This window comes from Alternaria ventricosa (assembly GCF_023758065.1).
Source record: "Alternaria ventricosa strain BMP 2768 chromosome Unknown scaffold_25, whole genome shotgun sequence".
Classification (NCBI taxonomy): Eukaryota; Fungi; Ascomycota; class Dothideomycetes; order Pleosporales; family Pleosporaceae; genus Alternaria; species Alternaria ventricosa.
The window spans coordinates 7,095-33,514 of record NW_026055705.1 but is presented as its reverse complement, the minus strand read 5'-3'; the positions used below and the strand labels follow the sequence as shown (position 1 = coordinate 33,514).

Genomic DNA, 26,420 nt, shown 5'->3' with positions numbered 1-26,420 from the left:
GTAGGAACTGCTCGAGAGCTAGCTCTCACCAAGTCTCTCCAATCTGAATAGAGTGCGCCATCGTTCCTCCGACGTTCCTCAATCCCTTCCTCCACCTGGATCGTCACACCTGGCACCCTAGTGGATAAGGTAGTCTGTCAGACTCAGCTTCTTCTCTCGCCTCTTGATCACGCACTGATGCTTCGCCTTATTGAAAGTATCGCCGAAGGCCTGGCAACTGTTGATGATCGGATACCAGTCGCCCCTGTGATTAACGACGGTCTCGTCACTCCAGTTGCGAAGGATGATATCTTGGATCAGGTGTTGTAGCTGCCAAGAAGCCCTTGGAAATCGTGCACAGAAGAAGTATGTGTGCTGGAGTAACTGCGGCACCAGTAGCTGCGAGAGTGGTCGAGAGAAGGCTTCGAAGAGACGCTTCATGGCGTAGTTCTGGAAGTTCTTCGCGCGTAAGCTGGCGTCAAGTTCCCAGCATGCGAAAGCTGCCTTGATTGCCCAATCCATTAGGTCCCGGTTTTTGAGTTTGCCGTCTGGAAGGATAATGGTTCGCAAACCCGGTACAGCAAAGTCTTGTGCCAGGCCTATAGCGGTAGACGTACGAAGTCAGTATGTGTCTCACATGCACTTCGTACAGTCAGAACTCACCTTCCTTCTCGCGGTACTCTCGAGTGTACAGCCACTCAACGAACAGGTCGACTACCTCGGTGCTATGTTCAGACCCGATGAAGTATTCACTGGCAAGCCCTTCGTTCCAATGGAGGTTTTCGCACTCGCTCTCCATCAGCGTTTTGTGGATGGACCATGATGTGCCCTCGAATACGAGCCCGTGTCTAATGACACCGATTTCCCCATCGCGCATACTGCAGCAGATTAGCCATCGCTTTGAGATTGTCCATCTCTCGGGCGACAACTTACCTTCTTGCCAATCTCTCGCCGTGAACGCAATCCTTGAGCATCGCCGGAGCCTTCACTCCAGTCAACGTATCATCTTGCAGGTGTGTATCTTGCACTTGTCTAGGGTTCATGTATGGACGGGCCATGTCGATTTTGGAAGGTTTGGAAGGTCTGGAAGGAAGCGAAAGCACAATGGAGTTGTTCTGTTGCTATATGGTTGCGCCAAGACAGAGGGTGAGTTGCAAGGTGAGAGGGCCGCGCGCTCACCTCCTCATTCACCGAGGGAGTCTTCGTTCACCAATCATCGATAAGACCAAGAGCGCGCCCAAGAGCTTCCGCTTCAGATGACGATAGGGAGAGGGTCAGTCTGGGCTACACGTTGGGTTGATAAAGGAAAGCGAATCTTGCGTACGATGCCGGGCGCCTGTTTATGCGTCAAGACGAACTCTAGTAACGCAAGCATCGACTTCGCAATAGCTACAATGCTATAAGCTCCCATAGAGACGAGGTCGACAGCGTTCATACCTAGGTATGTCTGAATATGTGATGTTCGGACAAAAAGGCGAAACGCATCAAATATGGTTGCCACGAATCGCGACAAGCCGGACGTCTTCTGCAGCAACCGAAAGCTGTATTATTGTTCAACAGAGCACTTTTCGGCTGAGAACGCAGTATGGTCCCTCGTTGGCAGACGTGTACGGCTGTTGGACGCCTTCCAAGTGAACAGGTGAACACCTGCCCACAGAGAAAGATAAAGTAAACATCGTAGAAGTCTAAATAATGTCAAGAGTCGAATGTCATTTGTTTCAAGATAAGGTAAACTACAGGTTGTTTCGTTTTTCCGTCAATGTGGTCGTAAACAACTCTGAACACCGAGCGATTACCTTGATGGGCTCAGGGCCGCGCACGGTACATGTGTCTCACCATCACTTCACTTCATAAAGCTGCTCTTTGTGCGTCATTTTCAGGAATTGCTATAAGACGATACGTGTCTCAGCAGCCTAAAGACTCGTTGGACCGTCACTACCTAGTCAGGTTGTTTGAGACTTCGCCACTATCGACGGTTCAGATTCTCGACCGCCCTCGACACTTGGCCATAACGTGCACGAAACCTCTTCATCCAAGAAAGACCTCATCGGTAAAGTGACAGCTTGTCACTCGCCAACGGGCGTTGGTTTTCTTGACACTACGCCCGAACCAAGCCCCCAATCGATACTTGGCCTGTAGCCACAACTTGCGCAAAAGAACGCTTTCGTTCCACCCACACTACTGTGGAGTATCTGGGCAGGGTGAGACCGCTAACCCCCACCTTCACCCAACTGACAGTGCGCTGGTCTCACCGTGCGGGATGCATACAGTATGGTACTCAACGAAAAGACTACTGGGCGAGACTTGCAGAGATAGTTTATTGCGGCATCAATAGTAGGCCCGAAAAGGCCTTGGATGCGATTGCCACCATGACTGTTTACCCGGAAATGCGGGCGCTTCATCTCACGAAACCACACACGTGGATCATCTATACGGAGGGTCTCCGATTGGTCAAATCTATTGTATGGGTTGCCCTGCGACTGATGTACTGGCAGGTGCGTTTCACACATTTCCGCGGCAAGAGCGATGTATGTGATATAGCGAGCTGTGATGAGCGACCAGAATATGTAGCATGAAAACACTGCTCACGCTCTCGGGGACCAGGAGTTAGAAAGAAGTAGAAGAATTCATTCGCAATATCGCAATCATAGGGTATCTAATCGTCAAAGTTGGCCGCAACCAGCTCGTTTTCCACCACCTAGGCACAGCAACCAGTCGGCCCTGCCGCTTCGATAGAGGAGCGCCGTGTGTCTTTTTCATCGACCTGACCGTATGGTATCCTGACCACCATCCAGTCGCACAGGAACTTGCCCAACACAGCACCCAGGATGATGGAGATGAAGATGTATCCGTTGAAGTGCATGACCAGCAACATGATGATGTACGCAAGACCGAGAGTCAAGCCATGAATCGAAGCGCGAACAAGTTGTTGAAGTGCCGTGGCGCGGAAGGTAGCATGTTGGAGGCCGAGAGTCGAGGTGGGGCCGTCGCAGCAGTTGGTCGGTGTCGCCGCAGCGAGAGCCGCTCGTTGTGCGTTGAGTTGGCGCTGGAACTGGCGGAGGAGTAGAGCATCGTATTCGTGGCTGACTCTTCGCAGGAATTCGAGGCAGACGACTAGGAGAGCTGCGCCGATGCAGCTTGCGGCCATCATGCCGTTGTTGGTCACGTGCCATGATTCCGAGAGGAAGCAGGCGTCTTCGACACGCCAATTCCACAGCATCTAGAGAACGTCAGTCATGATATCACATCAGTTAAAACGGACTACAAACCTCTGTGACACAGGTGCTGTTGGGCTCCATGCCCGCCATTCCTGTCATTCCGTGCATGATGGCGATGGTGTTCTTAGGATGTGGAGTCTGGTTGGACAGATATTGCGAACCGTGGAAGGAAACTGTCAAAATGATATAGCAGACGTCGGACCAGACCCTGCGACTGCAGATGCGAGGCCATGATATGTAGGAACGAGATGCCGTCTCACGACAGTCTGGCCCGAGCAAGCAAGCCGGCAATCGCGCCGCGAATTATGGGGGAACTTGCTCAAACACACTCGCACTAGCCGCTTCCATCGCCCCAAGAGAGCGGGAACCGCCCAAAGACCCGCCTAAGCGTCGCCGCCCACTTCTCGAAGCCTTGGCCCGTGTTTTTACGAAACGTGCTCACCACGTTTCCGGTGTGCAATGCTCCGCCGGCGATAGGTCATATAGATATGCGGCGCACTCCACCTCGAGACATGCAGCACGCATCGCATCTCCAATTCTTGCCTTGACCATGGCCGCTGACATGCTCGTCGCGCGTGCGCACATCCAGAACTACTCCGAGGCGAGCGCTGTCGAGCCGCATTGGGGCTACGCAGATCGCCTCGTCCCCTGCACCAGCGACCCTGGCTCCTGCGAGTACCTCGACGTTGTCTATCGCAGTCATGACCTTGGCATGTACTACAGCGGCATCATATGGGCCACCATTGGCGCCATCCTGCTGGTGTGGGCTGTTGGCCGACACTTTGCACGCTCGCAACCGTCCGGCGTGCAACTACCAAAAGAAGTAGGAGAAGGAGTACCGCAGAGACGCAGCGCATTCGAAAGACTCCGACGGGCGATTCCATCATACGCACGACGATATCTTCTTCCTGATGCCGCGCGACCAATCTTCGGACGGGTAACCCGCACCCAGGTCCTGACCCTCGTTGTCCTGACCGGCTACCTGACCATCTTCACCTTCATCGGCATTGTCTACAAGAAATGGGTAACGCCCGTCAAGAAGCTACCCGGCGTCTACAATACCCGTACCAGTCTTGGACCATGGTCCGACCGTATCGGTGTCATCGCATACGCCCTCACGCCTCTCTCCGTTATGCTCTCGACACGCGAGTCCGTCTTGTCGCTCGTCACTGGACTGCCATACCAGAGCTTCAACTTTCTCCATCGCTGGTTGGGATACATCATCTTCGCCCAGTCTGCTCTCCACACCATCGGTTGGTGCGTCATCGAGATCCGTCTCTATCAGCCCCAGCCAACCGTCGCCAAGGAATGGATCGTGCAAGAGTACATGATCTGGGGAGTAGTCGCAATGCTTCTCCTGACTCTTCTTGTTCTTCTCTCGACTCCTTGGGGTATCCGTCTCACCGGCTACGAATTCTTCCGCAAGGCCCACTACGTCCTCGCAATGGTGTACATTGGAGCCTGCTGGGGACACTGGGCGCAGCTCAAGGTCTTCCTCCTCCCCGGACTCCTTGTCTGGTTCATCGACCGCGCTATTCGACTTGCTAGATCAGCTCTGCTTCACTACAACTTCCTACCCTCTGGACACATGGGCTTCCGTGCCGCTTCTGCAAATATCGCGCTTTTTAAGGATGATGTCAATGGCGACGTCGTGCGTCTGGATTTCGATCACCCTCAAGATGCCTGGGCCGTCGGACAGCACTTCTACCTCACGTTCCCGGACAGCTCCATCTGGCAGTCCCACCCATTTACCCCAATCAGCCGCCCGGTCTACGGTGCTGACTCCCAGCGCCACTCGTACATTTTCCGCGCAAGGGGCGGAGAGACGAAGAAGATTGCCGACCTGTCCATGAAGCGCATTGCGAACATGTCAAGCCACCAAGAATCGCACGAGAGCCTAATGGCTGATGCCCGCCTCTCTGTCGTCATGACTGGACCCTACGGCGAGCGCACCATGCGTGGTCTTGCTGCCAACTCCAACATTCTCTGCATTGCTGGCGGCACCGGTATCGCTTACGTCCTTCCCGTACTTCTCGACCTCGCTTCAAGCCCACAGTCGCCTGACCGCCACATGACGCTCATCTGGAGCATACGCCGGAGAAGCGACATCGACTGGGTCGGCCCTGAACTCGCTACCCTCAAGCGCAAGTGCCGAAACCTACGAACCGGAATTCACATCTACGTCACCCGCGCCGCAGAAGAAGCCAACCTCGATCTCACCGTCTCGGAAAAGGCCGCGCCCAACGAGTGCTCCAAGGAGATCAACTCCGCCTCCGACTCTTCATCTGCCGACGCATCCTCTGCGCTCTCAGTTCATGGTGTCGCAAAGTCGGAGTTGGGCCTCAACCACATCCAAGCAAGACCTGACCTAGATACCCTAGTATCAGAGTTTGTTGCTGGTACTGTACGAGGAGGCACTGAGGTGTTCGCTTCGGGGCCCGGTGGTATGATTAGCGATCTTCGGCGGATAGTTGCTAAGAACAACAAGGGTGGTGAGGTGTGGAAGGGAGACGATAGGTGGGATGTACGGTTGACGTGTGATGATCGATTAGAGTGGTAGTTTGCTTGACCTAGATACCCCAATTGCATTGCTTTCATGTTCAAGACGTCTTCCTTTCGTGTGATTTATGACCTCTCCTTTACAACTTTAGCTGCGCCCTGACCAATTGCATGATGCGTAATATCAGTTGGAGGGTTGGCAGAAACTGATGGATTTCGGCGTTCCGGCTGCCTGCTGACTAAAAAGGTGCGCTAGCGCCCGTTGTGACGTTTGCAGGTGTCCAGCCTGTCGCTCCAGACAGTGGCGTCTCCTTTTGTTACACAGACATTCTCATGTTACACAAGCATCTCAGCAAGCACCAAGTAACGCGCAATCCTCAGAGACCGAGGGATTATTAGAGTGGCGCCAGCCCGCTGCGAACTACACGGTGATAGGCCTTATCTCCGGACCCCACATCGTCACCACTTGGACCCTTGATTTGTCTCCGCTTTCCATCTTCGTTACCAACTGCTTTGAGCATTCTTACTCCGCGAGAGCAGTCATGATCGAACTCCTGGATCTCTGTTATGATGTTCTGATCGGGATTCTGGAAGAGATTGAACCCCATGATCTCGCGGCATGTGCGCAAACGTCCAGAGGCTTCAACCAATTCATCAAGGAGAACAAGCGGCTTTACAAAACCCTGTACTTGAAGCACTTTGTATGCAATACCCTTTCCTTTCATCGCATTTCATGCAGTCTAATGTTGTGGTAGGACGATCCTCGACGCCGAAGACCGGCTGATCCTGAGCCAGAATGGGCAGGAGCGTTGCAGAGGGTGGTGAGATGTCAAAAGATCCTCGATTCTGCCAACAATGACCTCAAGGTATGTTCCTAGTTTGGATCTAAAGGCAACGTTGCTAAGCGGTAGCAGAGAGAAGAGTTCACATTTGTCGCAACGTGCGTCGACGAGCTTATCGCCACGATGTCACTTGATGATTATGGCGTGACTCATAACAAACAATTAGTGACCAACCAGTTCCAGCGTATCGCACAGAATCACGATGCGTTCATGTGCCGCTCCTCTCTTTTCGATCGTGCCGGTACAGGAAAGCAGAGGCCAGCTGGGGATGAAGAGAGTCGGCAGCTGAGCGCAAGACTGCACAGTCTATTCGGCTTTCCACCATCTAACGCTGGAAGAAGAGATCTCTCAACGAATCCATATGCCAGATCGCGCGTATACGACCTACGGAACTACACCGATAACAACGAGTGGGGACCTTTCCGTGACGATGGCACCATGCGTGTGGATTGGGAGATGATCGAAAGCATCATGATCGTCATCGGCTATAACTCTTGCTACTGCACGCATACAGTATCGAACAAACTCCGGCCACCATGGTTTGCTCCACTTGATGGTGTCATTCCTGAAGACGACTATCAGATGGGCCACTCACGGAACTATACGGCGCTAGTACAGCAACCGGACATTTCCCTCAACATGAAGGATCCATACGGAGTGGAAGGTATCTGGTCACGTGTAGGTTTGGTTCGCTCGGGCACTCAAACTCTCTTTAACGACATTTAGATCGTATGTTTCCTCGACTACAACGACTTGTACCACTACAACTTCAGCACCGAGGCGATGAAAGTTCCTTCCGACGAGCCTAGAGATGCATTGAACACCGACGAAGCCATCAGACACATCATCATGGACTTGCGCATCACAGATGTCACAGCACCCGGCCCTTTCGACAACTCAAAGCTACCCATTGTGCATTTCAGAGGCAAATCGAAGTCCGTAGATGCGCATTGGGATCCGAACGCCAACTCTGGTATTCGCGGTACTGTTAGCCTAACACCGGAAGGAGAGGTTCGCTGGCAGACTATCTCAGTGTTTCAAGGGTAAGTAGAAAGAACTATGCCGATGTATTGGGCAGAGTATTACTGACTTTGCGACAGCGGTGAGGAGCGATGGCGCAGTGACGGCATTCAAGTTGGTGGGCTGCGCTGCCCGCGCGGTGTGGTAGGAACGTGGTTTGACAAGGATTTCGATGCGTAAGTGATAGCTTTGTGCGAACTGATGTGAGACACGCGCTAACTTCGTGTAAACATTAGTCATGGCCCTGCCGGACCAACAGCATTCTGGAAGGTCAGCGAGAGGCCTGTCGATTCTGCAGATGAGGACAGCGATTCTGAAGACAGCTTTTGGGATATGTCATGAAGTACTAGTTGAAATGAAGTACAAAGGAGCAGACAATAGCTTTCACATCTCAACGTATCTCCATTTCAGCATCGTTCCCGGAAGACCTTCCACCTGCACCTCTTTCGTTTCCCCCGGTACCAAGTCAAAGCCATTGTCACTCAGACGATGTTCGGAATCCTCGTCGAACACAAAGCCCTTGACTGGCTTCGCTGAAGAAACGAACATTGTCTTCTTGTCTTCCGAGTAGCGGACATGTACGCCTGGATTCTCAAAAGTGAGGTACTTGATGGGCTCTGGCCATGACACGTCGCTAGCGAGGAGGTGACCATCTTTGTATAACGACGCGTGGATGACGAACGGGTCAGCCCTCGCTGTACGGAAAGGTCCACCCGGCTCTTGTGGGTCTTCGGCGTTGGCGATATGGTCAGTGAGTATCTCGGTTGTTCCATTTGCGGGAATGTGTATCTTCTTGCGCTCATCAGTGCTGATGTCCTTTCCTGTGCCGATCGAGATATAGCGTAACGCAACATCGACTTCCACGTCTATCAGCGTACTGTTGGAGACCCAGAGATCGTATTCGACGTTCTGCCACAGCTTTTGCATATCGATATGCCCAGTGTCGCGCTGCCACAGTCGGTCGGCCGGCCGCATAGTCCAACTATTGTACTTGCGTTGTACACCAACGGTGATGGGCTGCATGGCACGCTTGATAGCATAGTACGTTGGCTTTGGCACCTTGTAGTAGTCTACAACAGCCCACGACATCGTCGGCCAACAGTCGTTCAGCTGCCACACCAACGCGCCTCCGCATTTGCGATCGCCAGCTGACCCCCATTGGCGGCGCCAGGACTTGTAAGCCCACGACATCGCATCTGCTTGCATGACCTGGGTGAGATGTGTATAGCCTTTCAGTAGGTACTGAACCCGGAAGTTCTCAGACACGTAGCTTATGAGACGTCGCTCATGACCAATAGCTTTGTTGCGGAAGTCCATGGCCATCGAGCCAGGGTGGAGGTCGTGCTGATCGTTGATGCACGTCTCAAGTGTGGAAACATGAGGATATGCTTCCATGCCAAACTCGGATACGAAGCGACCGCCCATATCCGGCAGTCGTTGGTATGGCTCCATAGTACCGTGCCACATATTCCACTGGTGTACATCACCGATTGTAGGATCCACTCCCAAGACCGTCGACTTGCCATCACCAAAGGGTGAGCTGGGATGGTAGGGTATGTTTGGACATTCCTCTTCAACAATCTTTGGCAGGAGATGCTCGTAGATGTAGCGAGCTGGGAAGTCGGTCTTGAGCCAGGATTCTGGATCCTTGTCGTCAGGGTCATATTGTAGTTTGTATCGCTCGACGATCTGGTAGTCCTCGTTGTTACCTGCCCACACCACTAGGCTGGGGTGGTTTCTCAGTCGTCTCACATTCTGTCTTGCTTCGATGTCCACACTTTCCAAGTATTCGGGGTAGGTTGGGTAGTTGGCACATGCGAACATGAAGTCTTGCCATATTAACACGCCAAATTCATCAGCGGCATCGTACAGCGCATCTGCTTCGTAGATACCGCCTCCCCAGATCCTCAGCATGGTTTGATTGCCGTCAGCAGCGAGCTTCACCCACTCGCGGTAGTCGTTTGGTTTCAGTCGTGTGAGAAACGAGTCGGCGGGTATCCAACACGAGCCTCCGCAAAAGATGTCGACATCGTTGATACGGAAGTAGAAAGAAGTGCCGTGTGAGTCTGGCTCTTTGATAAGCTCAGTGCGGCGAAAGCCAAACTGCTTGGATATAAGGTGGATGGGATTCGGGACACCCTGCACAATGGCTTCTGCTCTAATGGTGTAAAGACTTTGTTGCCCATAGCCTCGCGGCCACCAGAGCTCGATATTCTCCATGGTGACGGTAGTTTCCAGGGGACTCTTGCGATCATTGATGGTGGTGCGTATACCGTCAATGTCTTCTCCGTCCTTCGAGATCATGAATAATATACCCGTGGTCTTTCCCTCCCATTCCACACTCATCTTCAATTCCGCGGACTTGAGGTCCTGCGACAATTCGTACTGCACATTGAGATCTGATAGGCGGCATTCCCACGTCTCAATCGATACTGGCTTCCAGGGCCCACACGTCATAAGGATAGGGCCCCAATCCCATCCCCAATGGTACTGCGCTTTGCGAACCGGCCCTCGCGAGATCTCTGTCTGGTGTACGATGAAGCGATGTTCTGGATGCTGTTCTACCAGCTCCAGGCCCTTCTTGCGTGCTGACTCAAAGATGATTTCCAGCACGTTTTCCTCAGCCTGCAGCTTGCCTGAAACGTCGATCTGATGCTCGATGAACATGTTGTCAGACTCCAGAATCATCTCGTCGTTCAGAAAGACGGAAGCAAAGGTGTCGAGACCTTCGAATCGAAGGGTGGTGACCGCGTTCGCCTTTCCATAGTCGGAAGGCGCAGCGAAGGTCGTACGATATGTCCATGTCTCATCGCCAACCCAGCGCACTGCTAGCTCATTGAGGTCATGAAAGGGGTCTGGGATCTTGTCGTGTTTGAGTAAGTCGCGATAGACTTCAGTTGGTGCATCGCAGGCCGGAAGGTATTCGTTAGTTGAGGAACGGTCGCCCTGCTTGAACGTCCAACCCGCGGATAGCGGCGATGAGGTGTACGGAATAGGCGTCATCTTGTCCGTGAGTCGTAGACTAACAATGAGCCTGACCGATGTGACAGCTAAATGATGGACGTTCGGTGGTTGTTCACCCGCGGGTAAACACATGCGGGGTACCTGCCCCTCAAGATGCTCCGGTGAAACGCTGATCAACGACTACGCAGCTTCCTTCGTTCAACACAAGCGTAGGCACGGCCATACTTACGGATGTACATCAGAGGCCGATTTATCCCGCCGCGACGATGCGCCTGCGTCACATCCTCTCGCATCCACCTCTTGCGCAGACTCGCAGAGTTAGGTGGAAAGTACAGGGTTGGGTAAAAAGTACGAAGTTAGGTATAAAGTACAGGGTTGGGTAAGAACAATAGAGACGGGTAAGAAGTAAAGGGTTGGATAAAAACCAAAGAGTTGGGTAAAAAGTGTGGTTAATACCTAGGCAAAAAGCACACTTCATACCTAGGAAGAAAGCATAGTATATACCCAAGTACAAAGCACACCTCGATAGTTTGTACCTAGGTAAAAAGCGCAGTTTATACCCAAGTAGAAAGCATAGTTTATACCTAAGTACGAAGCATGGTTTGTACCTAAGTACGAAGCATAGTTTATACCTAAGTAAAAAGCATCTAGTTTATACCCAAGTACGAAGCATTGTTTATACCTAAGTAGATGTTAAGGTTTTTACCCAAGTAAAAAGCATGTAGATTATACCTAGGTAAAAGTCGTATGAACTGTACCAAAGCAAACAGTATTTACCCAAGCGGAGACTCTAAGCGCTGTTCAGGATCTCAAAGCCTACAAGATCCGGCCCAAAGCTGTCTCCGTATCCTCGGAACTCAATCATGTTCTCTGTACCCTCCACAAAGCCATCAAGCTCTATCTGCAGCCGCAGACTCTCTTCCCAATCGCCACCAGAGAGGGGGAATGCCCATCTCTTCGCCTCAGCGCCATTGACCGCGATGGTCATATTACGTGTGTTGTCGCCCCACTCCCACGCAGTAGTAAAAGCATAGTGGTAGTTGACGAAGTCGATGCCCATGAGGTTCTTGCCAGTGGACTGCGAGCTAACGTTGGCGAACTTGACGCTGCTGGCGCGGCCGATGTACTCAATCTTCGAGCCAGTGGGAAGGCATGCGCCAGACGCGCAGGAGAAGTTGTGTGCTGGTCCGGAAAGCGACGCATTAGCAGCGAAATGGTACGATTCGGAAGTGAGAGGGGCAGCGGCGACGATGTTGGATAGAACCCATAGTCGCAGCTCATGTCCAGCCAAGTCAGCCGTCTGGGCACCAGACAAAGTACCAAGATCTTTCGCGGCCCAGACATCGCGCACATCAGCCGAAGCTATGCCCAGTGTTGCCAGATCAAAGTCTACAGCTTGGGAGTCGTTCTTCCAATTCGCGACTCCCAACACCTGCTTAGATCCCGAGAGTTTTCCCATCCAGATATCCCACTCGTTCTCAGTATCGCGACGGACCAACATGGCTTGCTGAGCAAGTGGGTCTTGATTGATGGCAACGACTTCCTTGTTCGAGAGGATGTCTAAAGAGCTCTGACTTATACGTTCGGGATCGAGGGCGGCGCCGATGATGAGAGGAGACTTGTTGATAGCCCACATGCCAAAGTGGAAGCGCTCTTCCTCTTCAGAAAGGGCATTCAGGCCCACGCTAGACTTGTCAGTTGACGACTCCAGATACAGCTCATTCTACTTACGTCAGCATGTCCATGTCTGCAAATGCACCAGCAGTGGTATGCCTGAAGTATGGGACGACCTGATTGGTGATCCGCCAGATGCTACGCCAGCCATTGTAGATGTCGTTGCTGATTCGCCAGGTGTTGCCAACCTCAGCAGCCCAGTCACCGACGTCAGTGCCAATTCCCCACTGGCAGACGTAGTAATGTATGTCGCGGTCTACCGCATCTAATTCGGCCGCCATGTGTTGGAAACGTGCTGGTGATTGAGCTTCTGCGGAGCTAGAGTCGACCATCGTGGTGTTGGAAGTAGAGTAGCAGTTGTCGTACCTGCATAACGTTAGCAAGGGCGAAAGCGTATTGAGGAGGCTTGTGATCATACTTAAGGCTATCTCCGCCCCACTCAGCGAAACTCTCCGCATCTAGTTGTTCGTACCCCAGACTCGCAGGTAACGATTCTGACCCGCACTGTAGATACCCAGCGCCAGAATAAAGACCAAAGTCCAGACCCAGGTCATGGAGATAATCTCCGAGTGCCTTGCCACCAGATGGGAAGAGAGTCTCATTCCATTGAAGTCTCCCCTCTTCATCTCGATCATGGGCGTTCCAGCCGCAGTCGACTGTCACGAAATTGTAGCCAGCGTTGCTAAGACCGAGGTCGATGAGGCCATGAGCACTCTCGTGAATCTTCTCCTCAGAGGGCAAGCAGTTCCAGGTGTTGTACGAGTTCCATCCCATAGGAGGTGTGGGTGATCTGACTGTTTTGGCTGCTGCTTGTAGGGCAAGGCATGCCGAGAGCAAGATTGTGGTAGCCATTGCGATGCGATCTTGATGGTGAGAACTGCCAGTCTGCGCACTCGTTTTCAATCGCCCATCACGAGCTCATAATATCCGGTGGTCGCTGTGCTGCATACTGGATGACCTCACAGCAGGCAGCGTTTCCTGGCTACGGGCGCGGGCGACGGAGGAATTGGTCGCGATGCATCATGTTGCGCCTCTTGGCCTGCACCGTTTGACATAGCGCACCAGCTCAAGGGATTGATCGACAGTTGTACGAGATGCGCGTACAGGGATGGGGTGTTTGTATTCTGGGGTTGGGTGAGGAGAAGGTGGAGGTTTGCCGGCGGACGCGTGACGAGCTATGGCCGCGAGCCGGAAGGCGCCAGTCGGAAGCCTTACCCCGCCAGACTTCGCGCGACCAGCCTCGCCCAAGCACCAGCTCGGCGCCATGTCCGGAGAGATTACTGCCTCACCCTCAGCAGGAGTCGGCGATGCGGAACTGGGTAAAGATGTTGCAGGCAGACGCGACAACGCGCCTGCACCAAGCCCGCTCGAATACACATCCTTCACGCAGTCGCAGCGGCGGCAACTACGGCCGCTTCTGGGTTTGGCAGCTATCACGTCACCATTGACGGCGACCATCTACTTCCCCCTTCTTCCCCTGTTGCGCATACAGTTCAGTACCACAGCGCAGGCTATTAACCTTACAATCACTCTTTACATTGTCTTCCAGGCCATTTCACCCGTCATTTTTGGGCCACTATCTGATGTTCATGGCCGGCGACCCTACTTCCTGGCCACTCTGGCCCTGTACGTCATCGGTAACTTGGGACTAGCTCTTAACAAGCGCAACTATGCGGTCCTTTTGGTTCTGCGTGCGATACAGAGTTTTGGAGCTAGTGCAGCGTATGCCATCAGTTTCGGCGTTGTTGCAGACGTCTGTGTACCGAGCGAACGAGGACAGATGCTAGGCCCAATCAGCATGGCCATGAACCTGGGAACTTGTGTGGGTCCAGTCGTAGGAGGCGTAGTGGCCTACACGAGTGGAAACATCAATTGGGTATTTTGGGCCCTCTTCGTTGTCGGCGGAGTCTTGCTCGTCGGCGTGGGCGCATTACTCCCCGAGACGGCTCGCAACATGGTCGGCAATGGCAGTGACAAGTTCGATTACAAGTGGTGGCAATACAGCTGGGTAGGCCTCCTACGAAAACGAATCAAAGTAAAAGCAGCAAGAAGATTAAATGAAGATGGTGCGACTCCAGTGTCATCAGCGGCAGCTCCGTGCCAGACGATTAAGCGGAAGTACGGACTGTCTAACTTGCTCGCCTGCTTTCGCATCATCTTCTATGGGGACACCTTCCTCACTTTATGGGTTCACGGATCGTTCTACACAGTGGACTACTCCTTCGTTGCAGCGGGCCCAGACATCTACAAAGATATATACCATTGGAATGAGCTTTACATTGGCTTGTCGTATCTGCCGCGTGGCATTGGCACCATCGCCGGAGCCTACTTCACCGGAAAGATGATGGATTACAACTACCGTGCCATTGCTCGCAGCATTGGCTGGACCATCGACAAGGTATCTGGTGATGACCTTCTGAAGTTTCCAATCGAGCGTGCGAGGACAAGATACAGCTACACCATGCTAATAATATCGACAGCGACCATGATCGGCTATGGATGGACTGTCCAATACCACGTTCACCCGGCTATACCATTGATCTTACAATTTATGCAAGGTTTCTGGGGTTGCTACGGCTACACGACGTTCAGCACCTTGCTAGTGGATTCTTTCCCCCAAAGTCCAAGCACCGCCGCAGCTGCTACGAGCATTACACGCTGCGCCATGGCCGCGACGGGAGTTGCGGTCTTACAACCATTGCTGAACGCAGCTGGTAGAGGATGGTACTTTACGGCTCTAGGACTGTGGAGTGGCATACTGTCGGCATTGAGCGTCGCCCTGCTACAATGGAAGGGCATGCATTGGAGACAAGTACGGAACGGTCGCGTGACTCAGAACGGCTCCCTGGTCTCTGCACCGACTGCATCGATGGAGCCCAAGGCTGGAAACTGAAGCCTCACTGATAAGCTTTCGGGTGATTTTGTATGAGAGCAAATCATGATACAATTTCTCTGTGCTAGCATTCAAGTCACTCACACCAAGCACCTCGCCCTACACAGTATGATCCCGCTCAGATGACAGAGAAGCCATCTCAGCCTCTTGTAGTGTCGGAGGTCTCTCGCCTTCTGGAAAAGGCGCGTATCTGTCGATGAGAGAGAGCATATCGTTGTAGGCGCTTTTCGGGTGTTAGCTATGCCTTATCACTTCCTGCTCGACTTACACTTGGCGAATCGCTTTACCCTGGGCAACGTGGTTGACCGAGTAGATGATATTCCAGTAGATACTGTAGAGTCGATTCCGATCGTCCCACTCCTCCTTCGGTTCGCTAGGCTCTTGGTACTTCAGATAGGTTTCCAGGTATATCTTGTTGCTGATCTTCTTGTAGTAAGGTCTCCAATCCGCCACTTCCAGCTCGTCATGGGCATAGAACGCAGCAGAGTCGAAAAGAAGCACATCACTGCTGTCAATGGCTGTACCGATGTTGCCTTCCCAGAGATCACCGTGGATCAAGCTTGGCTTGATCAAACGACCTTCTGCCGTCAGTGCTCCAAGCAGTCTCGGAATCACAAACTGAATGAGCCGCTTCTCGGCCCCGTCGAGCTCATCCCAAGATCCGTTCAACTCGAAGTCGACATCGATGACATGTTGCAGGAGTTTGATGAAGAACACCGTCCAGTCCTTCTCCCATGCTACAAACTGAGTCGCACGACCCTGGCATGTCGTTACATGGAATCCGTATTGGCCAGTAGGTGAGGTGCTTTCGCGATGAAGACGAGCCAGCTTCTCACACAGCTGATCGGGATTAGGCATCTGGTCGCTCATCTCGATGTACTGTGAAACGAAGAAGTACGCCTCCCGTTCGTCATCTCGGTATCGTCCCCAAGAGTGCGGCTTGGGTACGAGATACGGGGCCCACTTGTACAACTCCGACATCGCGTTGAATTCGCCTGCAATCAAGGTACGACCATGAGCCTCTGAAGCAGACTTCAAAAAGTAGCGTTCTTCGGTACCGTCGGGGAATAGAAGAAGTAGCCGGGCAGTCACGGTCCAGGATGATACTCCGAAGCGGTGCGCAGAGATGACCGTTGTACCCTTTGGAAACTTTATGAGAACGTTGTCGTCGACTTTGAAGTCTCCGTCGTAAAGTAGGCTCTCCACGCGAGACTTGTCCATGGGCACTTGCAGTGGAGTCGGTGTCTGCATCATGATCTGATATTGCGAATGCCCTGAGACGTCGAATTTGGATCGTGATATGAATAATCGCGCGAGAGGAAGGTGTTGCAACATCAGCGAGATCTTGCAGGGTTTTGCGTCACGAAAGCTACGCCACCAAATCATGTGACTGCATGCACTGAAGAGGCACATACCGCACGCGCCGTTTGCCAAGCACAAACGGCGCAGTAGACGACCAGTGCCTGCTCGCGGTTTAAAAACTACACTTTACCTAGGTATAAACCTTTCTAGTTAGGTATCAAGCTTTCTACTTAGGTATAGACCTTTTTACTTACGTATAAACCTTTTCGCTTAGGTATAAACCTTTTTCCTTAGGTATAAACGCTTCTGCTTAGAGATTAACATTTTTACTAAAGAAAATACTATATTCTTAGTGTATATACATACTGCTTAGGTAAAAGGTTTTACATCTAGACATAAAGTATAAGACTTTTCACCTAGGTAAAAAGTACTTTGTGCCTAGGAAACAACTCTATACTTATTACCTAGGCAATAAGTTAAGCCTAAGGCGATGTCTTCCTAGGCTAAGCATTCACTGCATAAACGCAATCGGTGACAGATCTCAAGCACAAACCCTCAGATCGCTGCTAATCAGAATCAGAAACATCACACACAGAAGAAAGCGGCAATACGCAGAGCTGTAAAGATGTTTGGTATTCATCTAACGCAATAGCGGTATCGATCTGATCATCTACGAAGATGCTGGCGGCTGAGGCCACTTGTCCAGCACGGTCTCTTCACCCGTTATCGTGAGCTTCAGCTCCGCCTGCATAGGCTCGTCAAGAAGCAGTGTGTACTCTCCCGGATACACGACCGTGTTGCCCATCTGGTCGACCCGCGCCAGCGTTCCGAGCGTGAGAGAGAGTGATGCCATCTTTGTCTGACCACCAGCAATGTCCCTCAATCGCGCGTATGAGACCAGTGTCTTGAGTGGGTATGGTTTTGGTCCAGCCTCGCCCTTGATGAAAGCTAGAGCGACGAAATCGGAAGTAACATTACCCTTATTGGTCACGCCGATCTCGACTGGAGCAACGTCGCACAGATCAGGATACATCTGCGAACAGTCGCTCATAATATCTTGGATATCGTAGGTTAGTCCTTCGCTGCTGCTGAAGTTCGCAGCAAAGGTAGTGTAATGCAAGCCAAAGCCGAATGGCTGTACGGACTGGTTGTACCAACGGTAGGTGCGGCCTGGACTAATGGCATCAGGGCGAAGGTTCATGTCCAGCATCGAGAGGTTGGTGTAGCTCGCAGGGTATTGCGTGATTGGCAAACGACCAGCGACTGCATGCGCGCCAGTGATGACATTCATGACGGCCAATCCACCATCTTGACCGGGCCAGTTAGCCCAGATGACGGAGTTGACGCCTTCCATCGACAGGAGGGGAGAGTTGTCGACCATGTCGCCCAAAACAACGACCACAAGCGGCTTTCCAAGCCGAGTAAGCTTTGTGATGAGTTCGACTTGTGCGCTAGGCCAGCTGATGTCGGTACGGTCGAAACCTTCTGCCGCTGCTGAAGTGTCTAGACCACCAAAGTAGATGATGTAGTCAGATCCTTCTGCCGCATTGAGCGCGTTCGTTGTCCAGTTATCGCGGGCACTGGAGTTCTGCAAAACAGGGCCAGTGGCAATAGACATGTTCAATCCGAGCTGTTCACCAGCCCACACGGGGGTGCGCAGGTAGGGAGCAGGGCCGCTGTAGATACCGGACAACTTCGACGAGTCATTGGCCCAGAATCCGATCATGGCGACATTAGACCCATTGGAGAGAGCAAGAGGGAGCGTGTGGTCATTCTTCAGCATAACGAGACCTTCCGATGCGACCTGGAGAGAAAGCTGCTGTGCTTCCGGCGTGTTCACATCATCGATTCCTAGGTCTGCGTATATAGCTCCAGCACCGTCAAAGTAGCCAGCACGAACGAGACCCTCGTACTGCCGCGTAAGCGCCCTGTCAATAACGGTGACGTTCAAGAGTCCTTGACTCCAAGCTCCAGGGATATCGGAAGATCCTTCGTACTCGCAGCTGTTGTCCATGCCGGCGATGAAGGCGACTGCTGTACCTTCGGCGAGTGTATCCGTATAGTTGTGGTTCTCGGAAATATCAGCAACGGCCTCGCAGTCACTAGTGATATAGTTGTTGCTTTCTGTCCAGTTCCAGTGGTCGCGCAAGATGGTTTGTAGAACGTACGTATCGGCGCATGTAGGGACACCGTTGACAGCGTTGTACGAGCACATGAACGAGCCGACTTTGGAGTCTCGCGCGCATTGCTGGAAGGGCGGCATGTAGTACTCCGCAAGATCCTGCATTGTGATTTTGGCGTCAAAGTTGTGACGATCGACGCCGCCCCAAGCCTCCATATCGTAGCCAACGTAGTGCTTGCATGTCGCGATGATCTTCCTCTGAGCTTGATCGCCCTCTAGTCCAGCGAGCAGACTCTTTGTGTAGCCCTTGATGCGCAGAATGTCTTCGCCTGGCGTCTCTGAGCCCCGACCCCAGCGAGGATCGCGGAATGGGTTGATGTCTGGAGTCCAGTAATCCACAGGGGCCACACCTCCATTGCCAAAGGCACGCGCCTCATTCCCGATGATGTTGGCGATCTTGAAGATGAGATCATCGTCAAAAGCAGCCGACATGAGCAATGGCATGGGGAAAGAGGTGGCGTTCGTGAATGGCTCGGTGAAGTTGATTCCCGGTGCTCCTGCTACACCGTGCAATGCCTCACCCCACCAGTTGTAGGCCGGAAGGCCCAGTCGCGCTACACCCCTCGATTTACTGCAAGAATCAGTTGGCTGGAATGAGGAAATCGCGACGGAGGCCTACCTCATCAAGTTGTCGAGCTTCTCTTCGTTTTCCATAGCCGCAACCAGGGCCATTGCCCGTTCCGTGGGCGCGGCATTGACATCGCAGATCTTGTTGTCTTTCAATGGACCATTGACACAATCAGGACCGATCGCATAGGTGGTCGATAACAAAGTGGCGCCGAGAAGGAAGAGAGATGAGGCGGAATGCATCATGACTACACAGGTACGATGCGTACACTACCGCCGCTAGACTGCCCTTACCTGTCACGTTGAGGCAGCCGACTCTTTATGACTTTCAAGACTTAAGACGCCCAAGACCACCATGCAGCCAAGCATGCGAATTGATCCGGAGAGGAACCCAAAGACGCGCTATTTTACTCTCCCGTAAAGCCATAGTGAGAGTTGACCGTGCTACCCCGCGTGCCCGCGCATACGAGCCCCGGATCTGCATGATGCTGTCTCTCGATCGACCCGCGATAATAAACGACATTCAGCCACCGGGCTCAACGGAACATAATGCGCATGTCACGTCACAACACTTCGCATGGATTTGCAGCAGCGGTAGAACCTCGGTAAACTTTAAGCGACTCGTCATTTGGCGTTATGTGAAAAACACGAGGACGCGCAGCTAGCTAGCAGTTTGGCTCCTTCCCGTGTTCCACGAAGAACGGCTATAAGCCATTTAACCATTGCTTTAACTAGCTTGGCTGTTCTTGGACTTGTCCGGGAAGACCTTGGTGCTCAAATCGAAGACGGGCAGCGGGCATGGGATTCCCACGGCTTCGCAAGCGGTAAGAATGGCGAGGTACCAGCCAGAGATTAAGCCTAGAAACCCGAATCCTCCTGCGCATCGCAACAACGTGTTGATATGTTCAAGATCGGCTTCAGTCGTGGCAGAAGCAATGGAGAAGTCTGCGGCAGCGATGAACCCGAACAGCATGACTAGACCGAAGAATGTGAAGGTGAAAAAGAGGTTGACGCGAAGGGTACCGATCAAGAAGACGAAGCTGGCGAGCACCCTGCACACTCATTAGAGACTGCATCTCAACATATAAGAGCTGGTATTACTTACATAGAAACGTTATGGAAGCCTTGAGACGCATTGTAGGCTGCGCCTTCCGCGCCTCCGAGCTCGCCGAAGGCGGAGGTCGTCTGGTGTATGGGGTCTTGCTGGTACGCCAAACTGCCCCAATGGCTACCATAGATGATGAAGACCGCGAAGGGAAACGCTGCGAGAGGTCAGTACAAACAGAAGAGCGCCTATAGACACTGGTAAACCGTACTGTTGCCCAGGATGAACTCGGCGATGCCAGCGAGGTTCATGGCTAACGCTCCGAAAAAGTAGTAGTCGGCGCTGATGCCGACCAAGCTCTGCGGAGCAACGGCTCCTTGAAACCCGCACAAGATGAGGATAGTCGAAGTGTATGGAACCAAGAATCCAATAAGCCCAAGCAGTGTTGGATTGGCGAAGCGCTTTGCGAGATCTCCACGACGGGGTGCGGATGGCTGGAAGAAGAGACGCTCGTACTGCTCGGGCGAGAGAGCGACTGTAACCTGGCGACTCAACGGCGCACCATTGCTTGCGATGTTCACACCGTTGTGCTCAGTCATCTCGTGGTCTATCTTGGCCGTCTCTGACATGATGGAAGGTGGCTCTTCGTGTAGACGTCGTTGAATTGTGGACGCAGGACAAGGTGGAAGTTGGCTGTGGGAGCAGATTGGAGACAACATCTTCCTGGGCCGCGGCATGATAGCTATATCGCGACACGAAGATGGCTCTGATTGACGAGAGACGGCCCACGGCTCAGATCTCACACCCTCTCGTCGTCATGGCTCAAACAGACCGAGGCATATCGCCCGTCTCAGGCAGTGTATCCCCAGGTTTCTCCGCATGTATCTCCACATTTGCTGCAACGGCTGAGCAGAAGACGGGTCGAAGGGCTATCTCCGTCGCAATCCGAAAGCCTGGGTTGCGCTGGTTGGTGGGCGGTGGGCAGAGCGGCAGACTAAGCCTTGTCAAGTGGTGCGAAGCATTACGTTCCGCGGACTCGGCAACGTGGCGCTAGGCAGAGAAGAGGTGACGGGCCGCGCATGACATCACGGTCAACGTCCCGTTACTAGAGGTAGCTAGAATCTACGTCGCAGCGTGTAGCCTACAGCGTCTCTAGGTAATCTATTTATTAGTTAATTAATACTTCTTCTAGCTCTAGAGGCGAGTCTTAAATTACCATATATAAAGATAGATTTTTTTATTATTAGTAAACTAATAATTCTATAGTATAAGCTAGTCTAAATAAAGTAAAGTTTATTACTTATATATAAAAAATTCTATATTAAAAAAAGTAAAAATATTATATATTAAGATATTTATTATTTATTAGTAAACTAATAATTCTATAGTAGTAGCTAGTCTAAAAAAAGTAAGGTCTATTACTAGTATATAAAAAGACGTATTTTAAAAAAGTTAAAATTTTATATTTAAAAGTATAGGCGTTAAGTAGACTAAGGCTTAGATTCTTAGTACTACTATCTTTAGTATAGTAATTAAAGCTTTTAAAATTTAGAGTAGTAAAATAACTATTCTATAAATATTAATATCTACCTATAGTAGAGAGAATTATAATATAATTATATATTCTTAATAGCTTATAACTAACTAAGCTATAAATTATAAAGTAATAAAATACTAAGATTTTAGCTTATAAAAGTATACTTCTACTATATATATACTCTCTATCTCTACTTCTACCTCTATCTCTATTTTGATTTTTATTTTTATTTTATAGCTTATAGTAAAATTAGAGATTTAAAGACTTATTAAAGATATAAATAGTAGCTTAAATTTAATACTAAAAGCTATACTAGTATATTAAATAAGCTTTTAACTATATTATACTTTTTCTATAAGTTCTTCTAGTATTAGTAAGTTTAAAGCTAATCTTATTACTAGTTCTATTACTTTACTACTTTACTAAAGCTTAATTAAGCCTTTTATTATTAATTAATTATTTTTCTTTTAAACGCGTTACTATTACTACCTTTATAAGTTTTGTTAAAACTATTATTCTAGAAGCTATTATAAAAGCTATAATAAACTACTATATTTATACTATACTAGAGGCTATTATAAGTACTCTAAAGAGCTACTTTACTAGTATAGAGCTATATACTAAACTTATTAATATTTCTATTACTTTTATTTTTATTAATTGTATTTTTATTATTCTTACTACGTATATAGTTAGTATTGTAAAGATTATAATAACTTAGTTATTATTATCTTTTTATTATTAAGCTTTGTTAAGATTGCACTTATTATTATTTCTTAACAAATTAAAAAAATTCCTAGTAAATCTAATTACTTACGTAATTAAGATTATAGTAGCTAGTTATAATCTACTGTACTAGGAGATTTTAAAACATCTCTATTTATTTTAGCTTAGTTGTTATTAAAGTTATTATGTAAAATAATAACTTTTATCTTTTGTATCTCTCTTTCTATAATTACTAAAAGATCTAGTAATAAACTAATTATTAGTCTATGCAATATAACGCATAGACTAATATAATAGGTACTAGTCTAAATTATAAATCTAGAAGATAAGAAGAATTTAGTAGACTTAGATTATAAATCTAGGAATTAAGTAGATTTAATTATAAATTCTTATCTTTAAGCAGAAATAGGCAGATATTTACGTAATTATTCTAATAGCTATTTTCTATAAAAGAAATAGTAATTCTCTATAGTTATTTTTTACCTAGTAACAATATTATTACTTATTACCTATTATTTACTATGCAATTACTTTATTACAATCTTTATTAGTTATACTATTTATTATAGTATTTAACTACTTTGTTCTAATAAAGCTATATTCTATTATTAGAGAATAGTTTCTGTTACCTCTCTATTCTTTACAAGTATAAAACTTTCTATTATTATTTTTTCTATTCTTACTTTTAAAAAGCTAATTAGTAAGATATATAAGCTTTTTAGTAGTTATAGTTTCTTACCTAAAAAAGAGATGAAATAGAAAAACTATTCTATTAACTATCTTACTAAGAGAATATTTCTAATTAATTATACTATTACTATTTATAACTAAGTATATAAAGTAAAAAGTAAAGTAATACTACTTTTCTCTCTAGCTTTATAAAAAGCTATACTCTAGTAAAAAAATATCTTAGCTAGAATACTTTATAAAAGTAATAAAAGCTAGTATAGTAAAAATATAGTATTTATAAGTTACGTTATATAGTAAGATACTATTTATTAAATAGTAGCTATAATAAACTATTATAACTTCTATTAAGATCTAAAGAAATAGTTATTATATTATAGTTATTAGCTAGTTAGAGAATAGATACTATAAGGTCTAGTATAGTATTTCTATTACTACTATATTATATAGTTCTTAACTACTATATAAATTACTTAAAAGTATATAAATATATATAGTTATAGTCTATATAAGTATTAGTGCTAATAGTAATATATACTAAATATCTTAGAATTTTAAAATCTCACAGCTATTCTAAGATAGTAGCTAGGCGTTTTTTAATATCTTTTTACTAAATAAAGTCTATAAAATTAGATATAAGGCACTAATATTAAAATATTTATTAGTAAACTAATAATTTTATAGCTTATAAACTAGTTCTAAAAAGGTAAAGTCTATTACTAGTACGCTAAAGAATATATAACTTAAAGCTTTACTAACCTTTAAAGGTATAGTATTAAGTAAACTAATATTTAAAGATAAGATCTAGAAATAGCTCTATATAGAGAGCTAAAATTCTCTACTTCTAGTCTAAGATATAAACGTTTTAGTGTAGGCCTTATAGTATACTTAGTAGCTAGTAATTAGTATTTTTTTAGCTATATACCTTATACTACGCGTAATATATATACTTCTAACTTTTATTATAGATATTATACTTTACACTATATATAATATAATTACTTTTATTTAATTAATATAACGTATTATATTAGCTTACTACTATAGTGTATATTAGTGCTCTTAAGCCTAATTTTATAAACTCTATTTAGTAAAAAGATATTTAAAAACGACTAGCTATTATCTTAGAATAGCTAGAAGATTTTAAGATTTTAAAATATTTAGTATATATTACTATTAGTACTAATACTTATATAAACTATAACTATATATATATATATACTTCTAAGTTTAAGTAGTAGTTAAGAACTATATAATATAGTAGTAATAAAGATACTATACTAGGCCTTACTATTAAAGTAGAATATTAATATAAAGTAAAGTAACAAAACGTAGTCTAGTAACTCTATATAGTAATCTTAATATAGGTATTTTTTCTAAATACTTTATATTTACTATAATACAGTAGTAAGTATTAATAAAACTCTTTTAGTAATATTTACTATAAATCTAGTGCGTTAATAACGTACTTATAGAGGTAATAGTAATAGAGAACTATTTAATATACTTAGAGGTGTATACTAGACTTTATAGTATCTATACTCTAATAACTATAATATAATAACTATTTCTCTAAGTTTTGATAGAAGTTATAGTAGTCTATTATAGCTACTATCTAATTAATAGTATCTTACTATATAAAGTAAGCTATAAATACTATATTCTTACTATTCTAGCTTTTATTACTTTTATAAAGTATTTTAGTAAAAGTATTTCTTTAAAAGAGTATAGCTTTACGTAGAGCTAGAGAGAGAAGTAGATTTATTATTTTTTTTGTTTTATATACCTAGTTACAAATAATAATATAGTAAGTAATTAGTAGTATTTTATTAGTAAGATTATTAATAAAATAGTCTTTAATAAAATAGTTTTTTTAGTTTCTTTCTCTTATAAGTAAGAAACTATAACTACTAAAAAGCTTATATATCTTACTAATAAACTTCTTAAAAGTAAGACTAAAAAAGAAAATAGTAAAGGGTCTTACGCTAGCTATATACGTAATAGAGATAATAGGGATAATAAGAATAAAAATATTAAAAATAAAAATAATAAGAATAAAAGTAATAACAATATTAAGAGGCCTAGCGTATAGCTCTATACTAGTAAAGTAGCTTTTTAGAGTACTTATAATAGCCTCTAGTATAGTATAAATATAGTAGTTTATAATAGCTTCTATAATAGCTTTTAGAGTTAGATTTAAGCTACTATTTACTTTAATAAGTCTTTAGATTTCTAATTTACTATAAGCTATAGAATAAGAATAAAAATAAAAATAAGAATAAGAATAAGAATAGAGAGTATATATACAAAAGTATAATTTTACTTACAAAACATTTTAGTATTTTATTACTTTATAATCTATAGCTCTATTAGTTATAAGCTATTAAGAATATATAATTATATTATAATTCTCTCTACTATAAGTAGATATTAGTATTTATAAAATAGTTACCTTACTAGCCTAAATTTTGGAAGCTTTAACTATACTAAAAGTAGTAGTGCTAAGAATCTAAGTCTTAGTCTACTTAACATTTATACTTCTAAACGTAAAATTTTAACCTTTTTAAAGATACATCTTTTTATATACTAGTAATAGACCTTACTCTTTTTAGACTAGCTTCTACTATAGAATAATTAGTTTACTAATAAACTATAGTGTATATAATTATCTTAAGTTTTAATATCTATTAGTAAGGCTTAAGCGCGCTATAGTAGTAAGCTAATATAATATAATCTATTAAGTTATTACTATAGATTTAAAATACTAACCTTTATAATTATATAATCTTAAATAGCTAATTAGATTTTATAAACTTAAGAAAAGATATTAAGTATAATTATAGTACCTATAAATAGAATAAAAGTATAAATATAGTAAGTTAGTATTACTTAAGTAGCTAAAATATAGTAGTTATATAAATTTGGTTAAGTTATATATTAAACTATAGTAGCTAAAAAGCTAAGAAAGATAAATCTAACATAAAGTATAGTTATAAAAGTATAGTAGTAAAAAGCGTACTTAATAAAAACTTTATTTAGTATAAAATAATATAATTTTAAATATCTTTTATCTAAATATATTCTATCTAAATAAATTATATTTAAAGTCTAAAGTAAGATAGAATAATATAAGTAATTTCTATAAAGTATCTTAATAAGCTAAGTAAGTAAAATAAATACTACTATATCTATATAGGCACTAATTAAGTATAGAAGAGTTTAAGCTTTAATAAGTAGTAGATTTTATAAATCTAAATATAGTAACTATTATAATAAGAAGAAGTA

At 46.4% G+C, this 26,420-nt stretch overlaps 10 protein-coding genes across 10 annotated transcripts; 3 read left to right on the top strand and 7 right to left on the bottom strand.

Moving 5' to 3' along the window:
* Positions 1–117: 117 nt before the first annotated feature.
* J4E93_009865 (uncharacterized protein) lies at positions 118–856 on the bottom strand (the record flags this gene model as incomplete). Its single annotated transcript, XM_049347754.1, has 2 exons — positions 118–578; positions 643–856. The coding sequence occupies 2 exons, from the start codon at positions 854–856 to the stop codon at positions 118–120; spliced, it is 675 nt and encodes a 224-aa protein (XP_049194983.1).
* Positions 857–2,677: 1,821 nt separating this feature from the next.
* Positions 2,678–3,305, bottom strand: J4E93_009864 (uncharacterized protein; the record flags this gene model as incomplete). Its single annotated transcript, XM_049347753.1, has 2 exons — positions 2,678–3,199; positions 3,249–3,305. The coding sequence occupies 2 exons, from the start codon at positions 3,303–3,305 to the stop codon at positions 2,678–2,680; spliced, it is 579 nt and encodes a 192-aa protein (XP_049194982.1).
* Positions 3,306–3,747: 442 nt separating this feature from the next.
* On the top strand, positions 3,748–5,757 carry J4E93_009863 (uncharacterized protein; the record flags this gene model as incomplete). The annotated part of the gene is made up of 1 exon (XM_049347752.1): positions 3,748–5,757. One exon carries the CDS (start codon positions 3,748–3,750, stop codon positions 5,755–5,757), a length of 2,010 nt encoding a protein of 669 aa, XP_049194981.1.
* Positions 5,758–6,551: 794 nt separating this feature from the next.
* J4E93_009862 (uncharacterized protein) lies at positions 6,552–7,900 on the top strand (the record flags this gene model as incomplete). The annotated part of the gene is made up of 6 exons (XM_049347751.1): positions 6,552–6,562; positions 6,611–6,636; positions 6,705–7,216; positions 7,265–7,581; positions 7,639–7,734; positions 7,795–7,900. 6 exons carry the CDS (start codon positions 6,552–6,554, stop codon positions 7,898–7,900), a joined length of 1,068 nt encoding a protein of 355 aa, XP_049194980.1.
* A 42-nt stretch (positions 7,901–7,942) lies between these two features.
* Positions 7,943–10,561, bottom strand: J4E93_009861 (uncharacterized protein; the record flags this gene model as incomplete). Its single annotated transcript, XM_049347750.1, has 1 exon — positions 7,943–10,561. One exon carries the CDS (start codon positions 10,559–10,561, stop codon positions 7,943–7,945), a length of 2,619 nt encoding a protein of 872 aa, XP_049194979.1.
* Positions 10,562–11,312: 751 nt separating this feature from the next.
* J4E93_009860 (uncharacterized protein) lies at positions 11,313–13,048 on the bottom strand (the record flags this gene model as incomplete). Its single annotated transcript, XM_049347749.1, has 3 exons — positions 11,313–12,207; positions 12,254–12,562; positions 12,615–13,048. 3 exons carry the CDS (start codon positions 13,046–13,048, stop codon positions 11,313–11,315), a joined length of 1,638 nt encoding a protein of 545 aa, XP_049194978.1.
* Positions 13,049–13,373: 325 nt separating this feature from the next.
* On the top strand, positions 13,374–15,089 carry J4E93_009859 (uncharacterized protein; the record flags this gene model as incomplete). The annotated part of the gene is made up of 1 exon (XM_049347748.1): positions 13,374–15,089. The coding sequence occupies one exon, from the start codon at positions 13,374–13,376 to the stop codon at positions 15,087–15,089; it is 1,716 nt and encodes a 571-aa protein (XP_049194977.1).
* Positions 15,090–15,188: 99 nt separating this feature from the next.
* Positions 15,189–16,343, bottom strand: J4E93_009858 (uncharacterized protein; the record flags this gene model as incomplete). The annotated part of the gene is made up of 2 exons (XM_049347747.1): positions 15,189–15,312; positions 15,358–16,343. 2 exons carry the CDS (start codon positions 16,341–16,343, stop codon positions 15,189–15,191), a joined length of 1,110 nt encoding a protein of 369 aa, XP_049194976.1.
* A 718-nt stretch (positions 16,344–17,061) lies between these two features.
* J4E93_009857 (uncharacterized protein) lies at positions 17,062–19,245 on the bottom strand (the record flags this gene model as incomplete). The annotated part of the gene is made up of 2 exons (XM_049347746.1): positions 17,062–19,144; positions 19,193–19,245. The coding sequence occupies 2 exons, from the start codon at positions 19,243–19,245 to the stop codon at positions 17,062–17,064; spliced, it is 2,136 nt and encodes a 711-aa protein (XP_049194975.1).
* A 622-nt stretch (positions 19,246–19,867) lies between these two features.
* On the bottom strand, positions 19,868–20,814 carry J4E93_009856 (uncharacterized protein; the record flags this gene model as incomplete). Its single annotated transcript, XM_049347745.1, has 3 exons — positions 19,868–20,192; positions 20,246–20,402; positions 20,457–20,814. The coding sequence occupies 3 exons, from the start codon at positions 20,812–20,814 to the stop codon at positions 19,868–19,870; spliced, it is 840 nt and encodes a 279-aa protein (XP_049194974.1).
* Positions 20,815–26,420: the final 5,606 nt, after the last annotated feature.